Genomic DNA, 19274 nt, shown 5'->3' with positions numbered 1-19274 from the left:
GTTTGACCTCAAGTATAATCATCCGTTTCTACTAGCAGCGTTATTATCAGAACTTGAAAGAGGTAGACTGATGGAGCTCTTCGAGCGAGTTCTTGATCGATGTAAATTGCGGATTGACTTCAGAGAGTCTGGTCCCGATGGATCGCCTCTTGTGGACCTGAGCCAGGTTGAAATGACGAGCCACCTTGGTTTATGCTTGGAAAGCCGTGAGTTAATGAATCAAATGAAGATATCTAAGAGGCCGTTAGCCTCAATTATCGAGGAAAACTCAAAGTTAGAGGGCTCTCTGCAACAATCTTTCCACGACGAGAGATACAGATCCAAAATACCGATCTCTGAAGTGATCAGCTCTGGAAAGAGAATGAGCTTACGACTAGAAGAGATCTCCTGCGAGTATGACGATAAGATTTACGAGTGCAACATGATTCTTGATAACATGGCTCTTGCTATGCAAATGGTACGTGTACTTTGTCTCCATTTACGTCGTGCTCGGTTGTCTAATTGAATACTGTAGACATGGAACAGATTTGCGAGAGAAGACAATAGGCTCAATCTTGAGATAGCTCAAGTCAACACAAAATTGGCACGCGCCAGTACGGGCATGTCGCAAGACATGAAGCAAGATAGTTCGCAAATGCGGTCCATTGCATTGCTGACGATGGTATTCCTACCATTGTCAACTGTCGCCGTACGTCTACCTTTTCTCTATGAATGTTCAAGTCCGTCTCCACTAAATATTTTCAGTCCGTGTTCTCTACTACATTTTTTACATGGAATCCGGACGAGGGGCAAAGCGTTGTCTCGAAGTACATTTGGATCTTCGTCATTGTGGCCATTGCACTCACTAGCATAACCGTTGGGGCGTGGTGGTTCGCGACACATCGCTCAAAATCGTACTACAAAGCGGTGGACGAGAAAAGCTACCTTACAGATGGCCTCAGTGGAAGTGTATAGAAGACCATATGCTCAAAAAGGACCTCGGCCTCTGTCTCCTTGGCAAGATGCTCAATCCTGCCAGGCAACTTCATTGCCATCATACTTCGAATCTGTTCTGGCCAAGGGCACAAGGGATGATAGATGACAGACTTTTCTTTACGCAGAATAATCATCCCTTCACAATAGTCTAAGCCTTGAGTTGAACAATAGAGTTCACCTGGGCTTGCGGCTAAATGCTCATGCGAACATATAACTTGACTCTCCGGATAGATCTCAACAAGACTCAGCTCAGTCTTTGACTGAGTTTGCTTTGACCCTCGAGCGCACGTCTTGTCAGATGCTAAGTCTTTGAAAGATAAAGCCTCCAAGTTGCTCATATATCTCATAGTATGTTACTACTCAGCCATAATTGTTAGCATGTCTTCGTGCAAAGATAGGAGAGTTTATGATCCAAGTGGTTGAGATGGTCAAGGGTTAGGGTTTTTGCCTCCCGATCTTGGAGTAGTTATTGACCCAGATCCTCGGAACCGATCTCAGCTTTGCATGACGTCGATCATCCGCTAAGTCTGTGCTTAAGTCACAACCATTCCGGGGCGTGAATGAATGATTCTTACATATACACTTGAGGCGTCTTAGAAAACTTTGGAAGGTCCGTAGGTCAATTTACGCGTCTATGATTCGCCAGAGCTGGCGAGTAAGACCTTTGAGCTGTGACCTCCAGCCGGAACAGCATTGCAACCATGGCATTGAATGAATGTGTTCAACTTATTAAACCTCTTGCCCATATAGATGCAATTGAACTCGCATGAACAATCATCATGTCTCGCCCATGGATTCTAGTGTGCCCATCCAGCCGTGGAGTCGGGTACGCCCTGACGCGACACCTCCTGAAGAACACCACAGCCCCTATTCTGGCGACGGCTAGGGGCGACCCCTCGTCAGTGAAAAAAAACCTCCTCAAGGATATTTCCGACTCTGAAGACTACTCGAATCGGCTGAGCGTAGTACAGGTCGATGTCACCAAAGAAGACACTGTCAAGGCGGCTTCAAAACAGGCCAAGGAGTTCTTCCCGCCTGATACTCATCATCTACACCTTGGCTTCGCCATCCCGGGCATCCTTCACGCCGAGAAGTCACCACAGCAAGTTGACCTCGAGAAGGCGCTCATGACCTACCGCGTCAACACATTGGGACCGCTGCTGCTGATGAAATGGTTCGAGGAGTTCCTACCACGCAAAAGGACCGAGTTCGCTCTGAACGACAGTAAGGGAAGCGATTCACAGAAGGATGACAAGGTTCGCTTGCCCGATCATGCTGTGTGGCTCAACATGAGCGCACGAGTAGGTTCTGTTAGCGACAATCGCCTAGGCGGATGGTACAGCTATCGTAGTAGCAAGGCGGCGGTCAATAGTCTCACGAGAAGCTTCGATGTGCAGCTATACGCGCGGAGCGGTGATCGTGCGATGGCCATGGCATATCACCCCGGGACAGTGAAGACGGACTTGAGCAAGGACTACTGGGACAGCGTGGAAAGGGATCGCCTGTTCAGTCCCGAGGACGCGGCGAAGTATCTGGTGGATGTGGCCACAGGCAGAGTTGGACTCGAGGGAAGAGGGAAATGCTGGGATTATAAGGCTGAGGAGGTCCTACCCTGATAGTCACGGCCAGCAATTGAAGATGTGTGAACCAGTGGGTTTCTCATTAGCTTTTGGGATATACCTATAGATCCTCCGAGTCTACCCTGCACCGATGAACCACAAGTGTCGTTTCTCATATCCGCTCTACGAGGATGAATGAAATCGCATCAAAATAATGTAATAGTAGTACAGCACTTGGCTTCCTGGGAGTCATTGACCTATGAGAGGCCTATAGTGCCACATCCTGGAACGAGTTCCCGTCACCGGGCGACGCGGCAGCCTTATGATCGGGACTTCCTTCGCCTTCTTCATCTTCGACCGTCGCCGATTTCGAGGGACTCAGGCCGGGTCGCAGCGCAACTTTCTGCTCTTCTCTATCCTCAACCCGCATCTTTTGCTCGCCTTGAGAGGCAGACTGCGTCTTCTCCTCCTGCTCTTCGTCACTCTCCTCCTCTGAATCGTCGTCCCCCTCCACAGCCTCCTCCTTCTTCTGTGCAGCGTCTTCAGCTGGTGGTGTCTTCGCCTCTTGTTGCTCACTGGCCTCGCCGTTCTCCGCCGGAGGTGGAGGCAGATCCTTTTGTGCCTGAGGCTGTGGAGGGTTCACCATCGCAGGCCTGTCATCATTCGGTCCAGGCCGTACAGCGTCCAAATAGAACTTCGTGACGCCTAGGATCCGCCCATTCGTCTCGCACGCCTCAACCCACTCCGGCCGCACCACAGGAATGTTCATCTCGACCGCCTTCTCCCACTGGATGCCGCGGCCCTCTGTCGTAACGAAATGTGTCGTGTCGATGCGTACACTGTCGACCATCTTCGCACCAATGCGCTCGACAGCGCTCGCCAGTGACTCCCGCATTGAAGCGGGCAGGATGCCAGTTGTGATAGTGATGCCGCTCAGATCCGTCATCTTGTGTGTCCGCACGACGACGCGCTCAGAGCTGTAGGTGCCGGCGGTGGTGCGCAGTACCAGGTGGAATGTGTATTCGGTGTCGACCGCTAGACCAGAGATCTTGGTGCTGTGCATATGCAGCGGCCGTGGGATGTTGCCGGCCTTCTGGCCATTTCGATAGAGCGCCAGCGAGATCAGGTCAGCTGTCGCAAGCTGCACCGGATCCCACATGAGCACGACACTGGTCTGAGTGGCATTTTGGCAGCGGAGGACGGGCGGCGAGGGTTCTTCTGCACCAAAGGCCTGGTAGATCTGGTCCTGAAGCTCTTGGAAGGCGGACTCGGCGGCGGATTCGGCACCAGCGTTGCGCGATACAGTGATGTCGACTATGCTGCCGGAGGAGATGTCGGGAGGAAGGAGAATAGATGGGAACTCGATCTGATGAAAGGTATTAGCTATGCCACTGAGGTGTATGCATCGTAAATTGCAGTCGAGAATGAGACTCCAAGAGTAGAAATCGGATGGTCGCAATCACTCACCAGCCGTTTGTCTGGAGTAAGGAGAACAGTGACGCCGGCATCGACCTTGCCGACGGTCAAGGAGACGAGCATTTTGATTGCCGAAACACCACTGATATGCAATTGAATGATCTGCCGCTCTGAATTGGGAAAATGCGATTCGATTTCGGGTGGTGGCTTCGCGGCGCTGAAAATTAGGTTGACTTGTCTTCTGTGAAGCTTGGGACAGCTGTGCACTGTAGATCCTGGATTCTGGTGGCCTGGAACTCACCGCAGCTGCAACCGCGTCACCGAGGAATGGCTCTAGCCGCATTAGGCCACTCCTTTCAGGTACACCAACACCAAAAGCCAGATAGTCTCACGAGCATGGTAATAAAGCTGTAAATACTAATGCTCAATTATACTTTTTTTTTCTTGTATGTACAAATATGATATACTACAATACATGATAATACATGGCCCCAGTCCTCTGACTAGTTTACACTCCATCATTTCAGTCTCGGCCTAGACAAGCTCATTCATATCTGATGGTCAAGCCGGGATATCATTGGGTTCTCCTTATGTGTTGAGCTCGATTCTGAGATTTCCGAGGCTTTGAATTGCGGGCAAGACCTGAGCCGGCGACTGGTGTTCCAAACTTGGTCTGTCCGAGCTCTCCTTCCAGCACTTCAACGACCTCTTCCATCCAAAGCATCAGGTCCTCAAAAGGGGCTTTCCACAAGCGTTTGGGGTCAACATTCTTGATTTGCACCGTCCCAAAAAGCCGAGCAACATCTTCTCTCGGGCTTTTCAAACAGTCGCCCAGGTGCTCATCAGCAAGTTGGGGCACTCTGCGTCCCGTCGCATCGTAGCCGCGCTTCTCCAGCGCCTTCTTGAAAGCAAAGCTCAGCCGATCTTTACATCTTGATTTGACAGAAGCCTTGACGTCTACATTCACCGAAATACATTTCCACCACAGAGGCTCGGCATCTTTGCGCTGATATAACTTGGAGAAGAATGAACCCAGAGCATGTCCGCTGACGTCCAGGTATCTCAAGTGGTTCAAGTGAATGATGTGCCGTCTGCCAACCAACACGGTAGTGGCGATTTTCCCGAGTGCAGCATTTTTCACCCTGATAGTCTGGACTTCTTGCGGCACCAGGCCAATGTTCAGAAACTCCAGCTCGCGTCTCGGGGCAAGACGCAACTCGGTTTGGGCTTGGTATCGTTCACGCCCACCACGCCCAGGGCCTTCAACGTCGTGGTCATTTCGGAGGTAGCTCAGCGCATTGCGGCCAGTAGTGGTGATAGCTCTCCTACTTTGGTGAGTGTTGGTAGGTGACGAAAGACATGAGTTCCAGCGCCTCAGGGCACCTCTAATCATGATATCGTGGTATGAAGAGCACCAGCATTATAGCCTGCCTCAGACGTCTCCGGTCCAAGCGAACGCGGTGAAAGGAATGCTTCTTGCAACAGAGAAAAGTGAGTATCGTGGGAGTCGAGCCTGGATGAAGAGCTCGAAGAGATGCGTGCCGAGTCGATGCACAGCTTATGTGCATAAGGAAAATGCTATGCATCTAGACGGTGCTGCTATTTCCGCAGCGCACAGACTCTCTTTGTTGGCGCCAGCCACACACAGAGTCAGGGAAGGTGGCAGTGTGGACGGGCAAAACCCAAACGAATGACTGTTACGGTGCGAGCGAGGGGCGAGGGGCAACCACAAAAACCCCACGACAGCCGACTTTCTCTCGTCTTTCCCTGCATTCCAAGTTCTGAACACACCACCGCATATACACCCTCCCACTCCTCGCAAAACAACCAGAACCCCAGAGGGCATTTTCCCGAAACAGGTACCCATCACTGAAAAGAGTTTCACAAGCGAGAAGCCAGTATGCCTAAGAATAAGGGAAAGGTAAGCCAAAGTCCAGCCCCGCTGTCTAGCCGCCGGAGGGAAAACATGATGCTAACGAATATTTCGAACAGGGCGGTAAGAACCGCAGAAGAGGCAAGAACGAGAACGACAACGAGAAGCGAGAGTTGACGTTCAAGGAAGAGGGCCAAGGTTCGCGGAAATGCTGTCGATTCAGCGAAAATGCCAGGGGCTGACACAGCACAGAATATGCCCAGGTCATCAAGATGCTTGGTAACGGCCGTCTCGAGGCCATGTGCTTTGACGGACAGAAACGTCTAGGCAACATCAGAGGCAAGCTGCGAAAGAAGGTCTGGATAAATCGTGAGTATCCCCCCCAAACGCCCTTCCCTAAAATAATTCATGTACTGACATGGGCCAACAGAGGGTGACATCATCCTGCTCTCCCTCCGAGACTACCAGGACGAGAAAGGCGACGTGATCCTCAAGTACAACGCCGACGAGGCCCGCTCGCTCAAGGCCTACGGCGAGCTTCCCGAGTCCGCCAAGATCAACGAGACCGACACCTACGGCGACCAGGGCGACGGCGACTGCGGTTTCGAGTTCGACGAGGACCGCGACTCCGACTCCGACGCCGCCGGCGGTGCTGGTGGCAAGGAGATCGAGATTGACGACATCTAACGGCCTGGTCCGGTCTGGAATTAGACGAGCTTATGTTACACCCTTCTCCACACGTGCAGAGGCCTTGTCGCCAATGTCTATCCTGCCATATCTACCGTCTCGTGCTAGTGGCGGGACATTGGGGGCCGACCAACGTCAAGGAGAAGCACAAAACTGTCTTTCCTCTCAAACCCAAGGACTGCAATCATTTTTTTGGGTTCCTCGACAGTTGGCGTAGCGGAGGCGACAAAAACGAAAGGAGCGGAAGGCGACGACCGGGATGGGAGGGACGTTTCGGTCTATCGCATTCCTGTGGGAGAGCAACTGCATTTTCCTACCACCACTGAAAACGGGGATAGGCGTCATTGCATTCTTCTTAGTTACCATCAAGACAGACAGAGTACACAATACATGCCATGTTTCTCCAGAACGATATGTTTGATAATGTTTTGCAATTTTGAGTTATCTCATTACCCTGTCTGAATCGCTTATGCTTCAGAGTCCGGATGTGTGCTTTGTTTTTGTTCAAAGTACGCCCCTCCTAAGTAACAACTGAATGTCTGAGCATGTGTACATCCAAGAAGGTAGAGCTCCTTGCTAAGCCAGAAGTCCGAACACGCCTGGTCCTTTCCCAGGACGTGCCTGTCCCCAGCGGTTACAGCCGCCGCATCGCATCGGCGGCGTCGGCTGTGACGAAAGATATTTTGTAACAGTGCTTGCTAGCTTGATTAATCCAAAATCCGGCCCTTTACTCATCCCCTGAGTCCTCATTGTGCTCCGTCCATATGTGACATCTCCTGAATTACAAAGGTGCACACGTCTACCAGTCGTCATCATCGTCCTCGTCGTCTTCAAGAATAGTTAGCACCTAGGCAACATTTCAAAGCAAGGAACTGGAAGAAGAGAAACTTACCACTCCGACTAACTTTCTCCTTCCGCTTCTGCAACGCCGCCGCCAACGCATCTGCCATACCGCCGCCGCCGCCCGGCGCCACACCAGCCGGCGGCAGGCCACTTCCGTGCGGTCCCGTGTCATTGCTCCCACCGACTTGGGCAGCACTTCGGTCACGAATCTGGCTCCTATCCACCTTCTTGAGCGCCCCGATACCACCTGCTTTCTGGATGCCGTCAAGCACTGCAGAGCGGCCAGAGTCTACAGCTGGGAGAGCCGGCACGCCTGAGGAGTAGCCCGAGTCGCGATTGGGCATAGGAGGCGGCGGAGGGGGCAGGCCACCCATGCCCGGTGGTGGAGGGGGAGGAGGGGGAGGCACACCGCCCATACCAGGAGGCGGCGGAGGTGGTGGTGGTGGAGGAGCGCCTGCTGAAGTAGGAGGTAATGGTGGTGGTGGAGGCGCATTGGATGAGGGAAGCGGTGGTGCCATGGGCGGCAGTGGGGGCGGTGCTGGACCTCGAGCTGGCGGAGGAGGGACAGGTCGTGAGTTTGATGGGGGTAGAGGTGGTGCGGAAGATGCAGGGGCTTTGGGAGGTAATGGAGGAGGCGGCCCTGGTGGCACATAGCTTCCGGTATCTCGAGGAGGCGGAGGAGGAGGAACGGCCCCGCGAGCGGGAGGTGGTGGAGGAACGCTCCGCTGTCCGGTGAAGACTGGCGGTACACCGAACCTGTGTCCTGCGTCCCTCGTATCCTCGACCGGTTCCTTTGGCGGCCGAGGCGGGGCGGCTGGCCCTGGAACAGGCACTGGTCGCGAAGCAGCGGGCGGTTGGTGTGCAAACTTTCCAGCATCGGATAGCGGTGGTGGGACAGCGAATCTAGGCCGTGGTGGTGACGGATCCCTTGGAGGAGTAGGCTCTCGTTGGATAGCAGGTGCTTCGGACTTGCCTGACCTTCTCGGGGCCGGAGGCGGAGGTGGTGCCGGCCCACGCTTCGAACTACTACTGCTCACTGTCTCGGAATGGGACCTCGCAGCTCCGCCAGGGGGAGGAGGAGGAGGAGGAGCTCTCAACGCCTTGTCTGCCCCGTTGACAGGCGGAGGAGGTGGTGGCGGTGGAGGGGTGCTGTGTTGAACTGGCTGGACTGGTGGTGCTTGTTGCTGCTGCTGTTGTTGCTGTTCATTTCTCAGGAATTCGACAATAAAGTCCTGATTATCCTTAATGAAGTCATCCGTAAGCCCCTTTGACTTCAAGTCCTCCCCGAAGTGATCTCTCCATTCCGGGTCAAAGGCTTCCAGGATTGCAAACTCCGAGGGCGCTCTGTGTCCGTAGCCATTGATACTGCCAGAAGACGGTCGGCCAAAGTGTGAGTTAGTAGGCGGAACAGTGGTTCTCGGCGATTCTGGCGGCGTAGGAGCGGAGGAGTGCCTATGTCCTCCGAATATGCCTCCCAGCAGACTGTGTTTATGTCCGCCCGTCGGCTGCACAGCGCCTCCAAACGGCGTTGCTCTGGTCGCCTTGCTTGCGTTCTTTTCCCTATCATCCATCTTCTTCTTGAACTGCTTGGCTTCTTTCTCGTCAACAAACGACAGCCCGGCTAGGCACTCCTCGAGCTCGAAGGTGTGGAAGAAAACTCGGTCCTGGTTGTAATGCCATGTGTCGAAGATCTCCTGGTCCCAGATGACTCCTCTATTGGAAGGCTGCATGGCCCAAGTCAGCGTACACATTCCTCTATCAACTTTATCCGCCGCCGCCGAAAGCAACTTACCGAAATGTCAACCATCTTGATCCAGTAGGTATTGCCGACGAGGTCGTTGGCAAGCACCACGGCGCCCTGCAATCCAGTGAACGTCCATCTCGACTTATTCGGGTAGGCAACGTAGAGACGGGCGACTGCGACGGCCTGGATCTTGTTGCTCTGCTTGGGGACGAAGCGCTTGACCGTCTCCTTGTCGTTGTCGTTCAGGATGGACGGCATCGTGGTGGAGGGTCAATGATAACGAGGGCAAGGGAGTATCGGCTGTTTCGTTCACTCCTCCCTTAAGAGCGTCGGACTTGAGGATTCATGGAATGAGAAACGGCCGAGAAAGGATACCGCGGCAATGGGATCGTTGTCGCGTGTGTGCGAGCTTTCTTTTCTTTGAGGATGAGCCGACGTACGTAGTAAGGTATAGGTAGGATGAATGGGGGTTTGTACGCGTATAGTGGCGCTTATCCTGGCGGCTCGGCTCTCTAACCGTAGGTCGGTAGGGTGCTGCGTCTTTGTATTGTCGGCGAATCGGCGGGCTGGACTGCAACGAACAACGAACAATGAACAATTGGAAAAGGGACGCAGAAACGTCCTCAATGTCGGAGAGCTCGGTAGCGGCGCAAGGAGAAGAGGCTCGCAGGCTCGCAAGGGCTGCCTCAAGCAAGCTTCTCTGAGTTAGGCACAACTTTGTACGGAGGGCCGTTTCATGAAATGTGGGCTTGCATCGCTGAAAGTGCGCTGAAGTGCTGGGACTGGAACTTTGAATGTGATGGATCCCCCTGGTCGCTCTCAACTGTCAGTGCCAGCCTATCGAATTGATTCCCCGCTCTTCAGTGGTCAATTTCGCGCAGCAAGCCACACCTCCACAGACTGCACTGCCACGAGGAAACTTTGCCCGTTTACTAGCTACTTAGAGCAGCAGGCCTTCTCCTTCAGATTTCCAGAAGCTTTTCTTCTGTCAACGATGGCTGTCATGTCAGAATAAGAAATGGAAGCCAACTAGTCTACGGCCGCGCGTTTCTGCATCATAGCCACGACTACTCAATCGTGAAGATTTACACATTTGGAGGCAATGACTGCAGCCCTTCTCAGCGTGGCCTGCTTACGTTCCGTTGGACTCTGTCTGCCTAGGCAGGCCACGTAATAGAGCAAGACACCCGTGGACGGCGTATTGGATACGATGCTTCTGACAAGGCCGTCAAATTGGCCAGAAGCACAGAACATGGACATCACGGCTAGAATAAGAGTACTCTGTAAGAGATTGATTTAGGATCGATTGCAGTTTAGCTAGCCATGTCCTCAAGACCAACCGAAGCCATCTACAGCGCCGTCCTCGAAAGGGGTATCATTCAGTTTGAATCTACTGGGTGATGTGCATGTTGACACCGCCCTCCTCTGCTCTCTTCGGGGCACTATTCAGAGCCTCAGCCTTTGCCCTGCGCTCCTCCTTGGTGCCCTCCTCGCCAGTGGTGAAGCTCTCCGGGATGGCCGGGCCCGGATTGGCGTTGTGCGGCGCAAACTTCTGCTTGATAGAGTCGATGAGACCCTTGTCCTTGCCGTCCTCAGGCTGTTGCTGCTCCTGGTGTTAATCTCTTTGGCTTTCATTGAAGATACTAAGAGAAAGAGAAACTCACCTGGGTGTTCTGCTCGTGGCCGGTCATTTTGATGTATGATTTGTAGGTATGTTACCGTGTAAGTGGATGATCTGAGCGTCACGAGTCAGATGCATCTGAATCAAGCATATGATGTGTCAAACAGCTTACCTTAAGAAACGATGGAGATTTGTATGTTTGTATGAATGAAGATGACCTGAATTTCTTCTTTCAAGATAAGGTTTTATCTGGGATTTGATTCTTGTTCGCCGTTCCTCTTATATTTGTTCCACTGGGCACTACACACCCTCTTGCGCAAGGGCTGATGACGTCGGTCACCTAACGCTCATGCGTGACGGCGTGACGGCGGCGCGTTGCTTGGCTTCCGTCGTTACCTTTTCGCCCCTCGCGGATCCCTTGCACTCACTCTCCCACGCACGCCAACTGCCCGCCAGACCGACCACCTGCCAGCTTGCGTCAGTTGGCTCCCTCTGTGAAAGTGTGAACTGCGAACATCAGCTTATCGCAGCCATACAGCATCCCATGCTAGGACTTGGCGCGTAGTACGATGTACGGCTAGCCTGTGCCCTTGATTCCTGGGTCAGTCGCGGACGGATGTGGAAGGACGGTGCCCCGCATGGCCTCCAACATTAATGCACAACCGCAGCCAGTGAAGCTCTCGCTGCCGCTGGTAAGAAGCTCCCTCAGAATCGAGCTTCCTGTTTGGGCAAAAGACGTCTACTCACGATGTATTGTCTCCCCCGTGTAGGAATACCAGCAGAGCCTCTTCCAAGAGCTCCGGTCCGAAGATGAGCTCGTCATCCTGGCCCGCGGGCTGGGGCTCATGCGCCTGCTCACGAATCTCCTACACTCCTACGATGCCGCCGGCAACAACCTCATTGTGATAGTTAACGCCGAGGATCGCGAGAATGGCTGGATCGGCGAGGCCCTCGCCGAGCATGCGGCCATCAGCATGTCGCCAAAGGCGAGGGGGCTGACTGTCGTGAACACGGATTACACAAACGTCGGCGCGCGAGAGAAGATGTATGCCCAGGGCGGCATCTTCAGCATCACCTCGCGTATCCTTGTCGTCGACCTCCTGACCAATTTGCTCGACCCGGAGACGATCACCGGTATCATCGTGCTGCATGCGGACAAGGTCGTTGCTACATCGCTCGAGGCGTTCATCCTACGTATATACCGGCAGAAGAACAAGGCTGGCTTCCTCAAGGCATTCTCGGACAACCCAGACCCGTTCACCACGGGCTTCTCGCCGCTGTCGACTATGATGCGGAACCTGTTTCTGCGCAAGGCATCGCTGTGGCCGCGCTTCCACCTCACCGTAGCACAGTCCCTCGAGGGCAAGAAGAAGGCGGAGGTGATCGAGCTCGAGGTGCCCATGACAGACAGCATGAAGGACATACAGAACGCGATCATGGAGTGCGTCGAGGTCAGCATCCACGAGCTGAAGAAGGGGAACACAGGTCTAGAAATGGACGACTGGAACCTAGACAGCGCTCTGATGAAGAACTTCGACGTGATGATCCGCCGCCAGCTAGACCCCAACTGGCACCGAGTAAGCTGGAAGACCAAGCAGATCGTAAATGACCTGACCGTGCTGCGCGGTATGCTCCAGGCCATCGTAGCGTTCGATGCTGTCACCTTCCTCCAGCATCTCGACACCATCCACGCCGCTCATTCGCCCCCGCCAGGCTCGACGAGGCAGTCGCAATCCCCGTGGCTGTTCCTTGACGCGGCGCAGACGATATTTGATACTGCCAAGAGAAGAGTGTACACCGGGAAGCGAAACATAGAGTCTGAGGCATCGATCGACTCCGTACGACCGGTGCTTGAAGAGCTGCCGAAGTGGGCACTCCTCGCCGACGTGCTCGCGGAGATCGACCGGGACTTGTACTTTGAACCGCCAGGCCGGGACGACTCGAACGGGACGATACTGATCATGTGCTCAGACACAGCGACGTGCCGTCAGCTACGGGATTACCTGCAGACAATGCATGTCAAACCAAAGAGCGAGCAGAAGAAGGCGGCAGACTACGACGAGGAAGAGGACAAGCCATCAGCCACGTTCATGATGCGCAGAAAGCTCCGCGCCTATCTGCAATGGAAACGCGAGTTTGCACAAGTCAGTGCGACCCTGTTCGCCGAGAACCAGAATGCCCTCCGCGGGGCATCCGACCCTCGGCTCAAGAACCGAGCACCAGCCAACAAGAGGCGGCGGGTGCGAGGAGGGGGTTCGATGGCGGTCTCGATGGGCCGTGCTGAGAACGGCAGTATACTACCTTATGTCGAGAAACCGACAGAGGTAGCTGACCTGATGGCCGAGGTCCAGATCACAGAAGAAGAGGCGAAGCAGAAGGCTGATATCATTGCTGATCCATTGGATGATATGGATGATTTCTACCAACTTTATGACATGCAAGATCTCGTCGTGATTCATGCGTACGATGGTGATCAGGATGAGCATGTGCTGGAGGAGGTGAAGCCGCGGTATATCATCATGTATGAGCCTGATGCCGCATTCATCAGACGAGTGGAAGTCTACCGGTCGTCGCACAACGATCGGAATGTCCGTGTGTACTTCATGTACTATGGCGGATCCGTGGAGGAGCAACGCTATCTATCAAGTGTACGAAGAGAGAAGGATAACTTTACAAAACTGATCAAGGAGCGAGCGAGCATGGCTGTGGTCATGACGACGGATGCCCACGGTATAGAAGATCCGCAGGAGGCTTTTCTGCGTACAATCAACACACGTATAGCTGGCGGTGGACGCCTAGCTGCTACGGCGCAGCCACCCCGCGTGGTGGTAGATGTCCGAGAGTTCAGGTCATCGCTCCCCTCACTCCTTCACGGCCGCTCGATGGTCATCGTGCCATGCATGCTCACAGTGGGCGACTACGTCCTCTCGCCGAACATCTGCGTGGAGCGCAAGTCCGTCGGCGATCTGATCTCGTCGTTCAAGGACGGCCGTCTGTACAACCAGGCCGAGACCATGTTCCAGCACTACAAGAGCCCGATGCTGCTGATCGAGTTCGACCAGAACAAGTCGTTCACACTAGAGCCGTTCGCAGACCTCTCAGGCAATCTGAGCAGCATCAACCCGGCCAACGTACCGTCGGATCTTCAGTCCAAGCTGGTCCTGCTGACGCTGGCCTTCCCCAAGCTGCGCATCATCTGGTCCAGCTCGCCGTACCAGACCGCCGAGATCTTCGAGTCGCTCAAGGCGCAGGAGGAAGAGCCGGACCCGATCGCGGCGGTCCGCGCCGGGCTGGACAAGGACCAGAAGGCGGACGAGCAGCCGTTCAACCTGCAACCGGAGGAGATGCTCGGCGTCGTGCCGGGCGTGACGCCCAAGAATATCACGAACATCAAGATAGAGCTGGAGAACGTCAAGGAGGTTGCCAACTCCACCGTGGAGGAGCTGGAGCCGATGGTAGGCAAGGAGGCTGCTAGGCAAATATACGGGTTCTTTAACAAGGACCTTATAGAAGATGGTGAATAGAGCTATCTCCCCAATACGCTCCCCCCAAGACTCGCATTGGAGGTCAACCATGGCCATACACATACCATCGTTGTGTAATTGTGTCAAAAGACATTTAGTAGGCAAAGGGTAAGTTGAGATTCACAAGGCGGCGTCGCAAGAAGCATTATTATCAAAGTTTTGAGAGATGAATGTATGCACGTTCAATCTATCGTATCTATCGAGATGAAAGGAGCAAAGAAGCTAAAATGAAATAGCATCCTCGCGCGCATAATCATGTCTCCTCGTCATGCTAAAAGTCGTGCTGGGTATCTGCTTGGTGGTCGTCAAGGAATGAAAACCGGAAAAAAGCCTGAATGTTGATGGTGGGGGGAAAGCAAGTTCCTTTGCGGTGAATGAATCCAGACCGTTCATTAATCCTCTCCTCATGACCTTCCAATAAAAGAAAAAAACACTTCCGCCCGTCTAGCCCTCAATCACCCATCTGCCCTGTTTTCTCTCCTCGTCCCCTGGTTACACCCTCCTTTTGGTGCGGCAGATGGGTCGGACTAGATGGTACTCGTCGTCGTGCCATGATGTCTCCTTCCATGAGTCCTAGTCGTCCCTGAGTGTCCGCGGCGGCAGTAGCCGCAGGTGAGGACGTTGATCAGGGCGGAGAAGACGGCGACGATGCCGTTGATGATGGCGCGGCAGACTGCTGCGATAGCGTTGACAATTGTCACTGGGAGGTGATGTGTTAGCTGCTGTTTACTTCTGACTGGGCGGCGCGGATCAAGAACGTACTGAAGAAATCGCCAATGGCGGAGAGGACGGCACCCATTTTGATGTTGTGATGTGTTTGGTGATGTCTAAGTGGTTGGTTGGGTCTGAGTTCGTGACTCAAGAATGTGGTAAAAGAGTAGCAGTTGTTTTTGTGATGGATTGTTGTGAGTGGTGAGGATGGACGGTAGAGGTGTTGGTGGTCTTATATATCAAAATACAATCGAGATGTCGACCAAAGATCAACGAAGGTTGTGCATCATGTCACGTACAAGGGGGCGGAAAGCGACGTCATAGAGCTTCCCAGCACACGAGGAAGCAGCCACCGGCCACCGGCCCACGTCCTGCGGCAAAAGCCCAGTCTTCCAGATTGAGGCAGTCAGCCACCTTTACTCTTGCAGGCTAAGCGATTGATAGGCCAGACGTCAAGCCTACGTCAAGGAGCATTCGCTCCGTGGCGCACTCTACTGCAGGCTTGCCTACCGTTCATTACGGTTTTGGGTCATGTTGACCATCTTGGCCCATCCGAGGTCCACATTATTGGTTATCGCGAGAGCCTGAGACGCCGGCAACTCTTTTCTCTCTCCTGCACCTGCACTTAATCTCGCTGCTTTTCTTCTGCAGTGTCTCGGAACTTTGCACATCATTTGACCTTTCCTAATACCTAGCCTTGTACATTGTGGATAACGTGTGCAGTGTGTAATGTAAATTTCCCTGCCGTATTCCCCTACCTACTTCCATGCCCGCTAAGCAACCATACATACCGTACAGTCCATGACGTTAGCTCGGCATCCTTGCCGGTGGATGGTTCTGGACCCAGTGACGTCGTGCGGCTACAACGTCATTCTCAAATTCGTTTAGGCTCGTCTACAGCGGGTTCCAGCGGCAAGCCCCACTGCCCACAGGGCTCTGACTATGCCCTTTTAGGGTCACGCGGTAAGCAACGCAACGGTAAGCCTCACCGAGCACGACTGGTTTTCGACCGGTTTCTGGTTCTATCAAGTACACTGCACGCCAAAATCGCAGTGTTTCATAAGATGCGGGGGCTCAAACCGGTTTATAAGCGAGATTGTAATCTCAAATGTGATGGGAATTTTGGCCGTAATACAGAGTCGTCGACTTCTGTCCTATCACACGGGTCCATGCCCCCCAGAGCTTCGGATAGCTATGCATGCATGGTCCCGCGTTTCTCAACAGTTACGAGCTTCGTTCCGTCCCGAGCATGCCTCCTGCACAAGATGTTGAGACAAAAGATTTATTCCCTAGAGGTGTCCAGAATGTTCTTCGTAGAGATAGAACTGCTCCTTTCAACACGAGCTAGGAGAGGCAACAGCACATGGTAGATATGGTTATATTATTCTCCCAGAGGGGTATCTTCCTGAATGCAACCAAGAGGTGAGAAGAAGCATACACAGCCAGTCTAGGGCAGTCATCTCCGTCCTATCTACTGGACTCCCAGGACCGGCTGTCTTTGCATGGCCTTGCCGAAATATATGCTACAGTACGTGCTAACGCCAACAATGCATTGTTCGTGAATACATGTGCCTCCTCTCACTCGTTCAGCGATGGCGTGCGTTCACCACCATTTCTTTGCCGTCTTGGTGTTGTTCTGTTTCATCAAGTTGATCCGTCTGAACTGCTCCCTATTCCTCGCTTCAAGCAAGGAGGTTGGGCCTTCCTCGCGGAACCACTGGGAGCTGCGGCGGCCAGCAGGCTCGCTTGTATGCATCCTCACCCGCTGCACCTTGCGAAGCTTCACTAGGCCATACCAGCAGACGAGGAGCGAGAAAAACGCCGAGGCACCAGTGACTCCTACAAAGCCCCAGTTGGTCTCCTCGATGAAGTTCTCCAGGTTCATTCCGTAAAGTCCTGCAAGGAAAGTGCCCATAGCGAGACCAAGTGTGCCGACGCTGAATTTCAGATCTAGAAGCATGAGAGCGTTCCGGTTGGCGTCAAGAATAGCGCGGATGCTAGATATAGTGTGAGCAAACGTCAAGGTAGAGAGGTCAAAGTCACAAGTGTGGGCTTACATCTCCTCGGTATTCCTGATACTGCTCACCAGGTTGCTCGCTTCTTGCACAACTTCGTCGCAAATCTTATGGTATGATTCTAGCAGCATCTCAACTTCGGTGTGGTCGTCTTCCCCGCGGTGAAGGTCGTGAGTCTTTTCTGTCAGGTACATCCCAGACAGATCATCGTCGGCCTCGAGTATCTCCTCGATGGCGTCTCGGACAAGCTTTGCCTTTTGCTCGAAAGTGCTCACTCTCTTGGAGAGGACGAGCAATATCCTCAGCTTCTCCCGGTCAATGTCGTCCTCCAAGTCACTCAGGATGCGAATGACAGGCTCCCGGACCGTGTCGAAATCAGCTTCTAGCTCTGAGGTGGCAGACATCAACACAGCTTCGAGGGCCCGGAACTCGTATGGTAGCCCGCCGGCACTGGCAGATTGCTTCTGTGCCAGTTTTCCCTGAAGGTCGTACATGAAGGCAGACTGCGGGTATGAGGTCTTGGAGCCGTAGACATCGAAGAGCAGGACTCGGTCGTGCTTGATCAGCACTTTCAAATGTAGAAGGTTGATCAGAATCGCAGATGGGCGAACTAGGATGTGGGGAAGATTCGAGGAATCGATCTTGCGAAGATCCCGAGGTAGTAGACCGTACTAGGAAACACCGATTAGCATTCCCGGCTCATTCTCTTGACTTGAGATTTGCTCCGTACCCTGGCAATCAGCTCGCTCTTCTTGAACTCGCCGTCATTCAAGATGACCTTGCCGGTCTCATCGACCTCAGTGCAGCGTAGTCGCGGCTCCAGAGCAGCCTTCGCGGTTTGAATCCTCCGTCTGTTAAACATGGAATTCGGATCGCTCATGTCGTCGCCATCATCCATACCCAGCCCGCTTCCCGACTTGTCACCCCTTGCGGCCTGGCTCCAGCCCCATAGTCTCTCCTGCCATGTCGGTCCCTTGAGCGCATCTGGCTTGCGATCGGTCGAGTACCGTTGCGCAGCTGCAGCCGTTACGCCCAGAGCGCTGCGTTGTTTACGGAGTGGCTTAGGTATGATGCTTCCAATATCCCATAATCCAGCATGCAGTGTTGCCTCACTCCGTCTCGGCCTTATTGCTGGAACAGTTTTGGAGGATTGTCGCAGTAATCCGTCAATCGAGGGCCGTGACCGGTGTCGCCAAGCAGCACAAGCTGGGCCACTGCTCGGGTGGAAGAAAGGCACGCCTTCAGTCTGCGATCGCAAGAATCGCAGTAGGTTCCTTGAAGGAACCGGCAACTGCAGGGTGGACTGCATTGCGGCAGCTTTGTTGCACGTCCTGCGATGTGAGAGCGCGCGTCAAAAGGAGCTGCAACTTGCTTGTCGTCATTAGTCCGGCCTACCGGTACTGAGAAATTAACGATGGGAGGTTTTCTGGGTCCCCACTCTGCCCGTTAGCGTTAGCTCCCGTTCACGATACGTGATGTGTGCAAAGCAATCACGTACCCACCCCCAGCCCATGATAACAATTGCTAGTTTGGTAAGGATATCTACTTAGACCTTTGAGGTTGGTTTATTCAGTATTATTCTCCTTCGACAGTCACCAGTTACCACCGTGGCCTACAACCTACCAGCCAGCTTACATCCCTAGTACCTCGGATCATACCGCACATGCCGAACGCCGTTTAAGCAACCAAACATCATCTTGCTAATAACTACTTATCTACTAACTATTTTCATGACCTTCTTATGTTCTCCTTTGATTCTTAGAAAGTATATAGAGTGATATATATTTTGTAAGAATACAGTTCTTGACGTGGCATCGATGTTGCAATGAGACGAAGTGTCAAAATCCCTAGATCATATCGCATTTATCTCCGGTCTCTTTCATGAACTAAAGGAAACCACAGAAATGACAACTATAGAGAAAGGCACGCTAGCATTTTGTAAATCCCCAGAGTGTTGCCACTAGAACAACCAGAGAAATCAAAATATGAGCGGCCCAAACAAAATAACCACATGATAGAGATCCTAACGCACGGGCCATAGGCATAGGGCAGAATTCCATGTATCTAATCACTACTCTGTAGGAGAGCAAAGGCAAGGCGGTAGTCTTTCGTTCCCCATAGAACTAATCTGGCTCAGCAGTGACGTGAAATGGTTGAGGTTGTGAAATATCAGCAGAAGGCTTCATTCAACATGCGGATTGTTGTTAAGCCCTCAAGTTTCTCTTCGTTCAAGTAGCCTAGATAGTGGTAGCGTGGGACCTCGAGATAAAGGCCTTTTCAGTTGAAGGTAGCAACAAAACTTCGAA

The 19274-nt window shown here is 53.1% G+C and overlaps 9 protein-coding genes across 9 annotated transcripts; 3 read left to right on the top strand and 6 right to left on the bottom strand.

The window, feature by feature from the left end:
* Nucleotides 1-1754: 1754 nt before the first annotated feature.
* On the top strand, nucleotides 1755-2591 carry UCRPA7_5432 (putative short-chain dehydrogenase reductase sdr protein; the record flags this gene model as incomplete). Its single annotated transcript, XM_007917979.1, has 1 exon — nucleotides 1755-2591. One exon carries the CDS (start codon nucleotides 1755-1757, stop codon nucleotides 2589-2591), a length of 837 nt encoding a protein of 278 aa, XP_007916170.1.
* A 211-nt stretch (nucleotides 2592-2802) lies between these two features.
* Nucleotides 2803-4073, bottom strand: UCRPA7_5431 (putative chitin biosynthesis protein chs5 protein; the record flags this gene model as incomplete). The annotated part of the gene is made up of 2 exons (XM_007917978.1): nucleotides 2803-3900; nucleotides 4002-4073. 2 exons carry the CDS (start codon nucleotides 4071-4073, stop codon nucleotides 2803-2805), a joined length of 1170 nt encoding a protein of 389 aa, XP_007916169.1.
* A 1777-nt stretch (nucleotides 4074-5850) lies between these two features.
* UCRPA7_5430 (putative eukaryotic translation initiation factor 1a protein) lies at nucleotides 5851-6510 on the top strand (the record flags this gene model as incomplete). The annotated part of the gene is made up of 4 exons (XM_007917977.1): nucleotides 5851-5871; nucleotides 5943-6021; nucleotides 6076-6192; nucleotides 6254-6510. 4 exons carry the CDS (start codon nucleotides 5851-5853, stop codon nucleotides 6508-6510), a joined length of 474 nt encoding a protein of 157 aa, XP_007916168.1.
* A 799-nt stretch (nucleotides 6511-7309) lies between these two features.
* On the bottom strand, nucleotides 7310-7727 carry UCRPA7_5429 (putative wasp-like pretein las17p protein; the record flags this gene model as incomplete). Its single annotated transcript, XM_007917976.1, has 2 exons — nucleotides 7310-7338; nucleotides 7403-7727. The coding sequence occupies 2 exons, from the start codon at nucleotides 7725-7727 to the stop codon at nucleotides 7310-7312; spliced, it is 354 nt and encodes a 117-aa protein (XP_007916167.1).
* A 529-nt stretch (nucleotides 7728-8256) lies between these two features.
* Nucleotides 8257-9355, bottom strand: UCRPA7_5428 (putative wasp-like pretein las17p protein; the record flags this gene model as incomplete). Its single annotated transcript, XM_007917975.1, has 3 exons — nucleotides 8257-8369; nucleotides 8837-9077; nucleotides 9146-9355. 3 exons carry the CDS (start codon nucleotides 9353-9355, stop codon nucleotides 8257-8259), a joined length of 564 nt encoding a protein of 187 aa, XP_007916166.1.
* A 1132-nt stretch (nucleotides 9356-10487) lies between these two features.
* Nucleotides 10488-10788, bottom strand: UCRPA7_5427 (hypothetical protein; the record flags this gene model as incomplete). Its single annotated transcript, XM_007917974.1, has 2 exons — nucleotides 10488-10700; nucleotides 10762-10788. The coding sequence occupies 2 exons, from the start codon at nucleotides 10786-10788 to the stop codon at nucleotides 10488-10490; spliced, it is 240 nt and encodes a 79-aa protein (XP_007916165.1).
* A 775-nt stretch (nucleotides 10789-11563) lies between these two features.
* On the top strand, nucleotides 11564-14242 carry UCRPA7_5426 (putative dna repair protein; the record flags this gene model as incomplete). Its single annotated transcript, XM_007917973.1, has 1 exon — nucleotides 11564-14242. The coding sequence occupies one exon, from the start codon at nucleotides 11564-11566 to the stop codon at nucleotides 14240-14242; it is 2679 nt and encodes an 892-aa protein (XP_007916164.1).
* Nucleotides 14243-14769: 527 nt separating this feature from the next.
* Nucleotides 14770-15041, bottom strand: UCRPA7_5425 (hypothetical protein; the record flags this gene model as incomplete). The annotated part of the gene is made up of 2 exons (XM_007917972.1): nucleotides 14770-14942; nucleotides 15005-15041. 2 exons carry the CDS (start codon nucleotides 15039-15041, stop codon nucleotides 14770-14772), a joined length of 210 nt encoding a protein of 69 aa, XP_007916163.1.
* A 1515-nt stretch (nucleotides 15042-16556) lies between these two features.
* On the bottom strand, nucleotides 16557-18664 carry UCRPA7_5424 (putative inner membrane magnesium transporter mrs2 protein; the record flags this gene model as incomplete). Its single annotated transcript, XM_007917971.1, has 4 exons — nucleotides 16557-16950; nucleotides 17011-17639; nucleotides 17699-18008; nucleotides 18627-18664. 4 exons carry the CDS (start codon nucleotides 18662-18664, stop codon nucleotides 16557-16559), a joined length of 1371 nt encoding a protein of 456 aa, XP_007916162.1.
* Between the last annotated feature and the right edge of the window lie 610 nt (nucleotides 18665-19274).

This window comes from Phaeoacremonium minimum (genome assembly GCF_000392275.1).
Source record: "Phaeoacremonium minimum UCRPA7 unplaced genomic scaffold PA7_03_scaffold_413, whole genome shotgun sequence".
Lineage (NCBI taxonomy): Eukaryota > Fungi > Ascomycota > Sordariomycetes > Togniniales > Togniniaceae > Phaeoacremonium > Phaeoacremonium minimum.
This window is presented reverse-complemented; position numbering and strand designations above follow the sequence as displayed.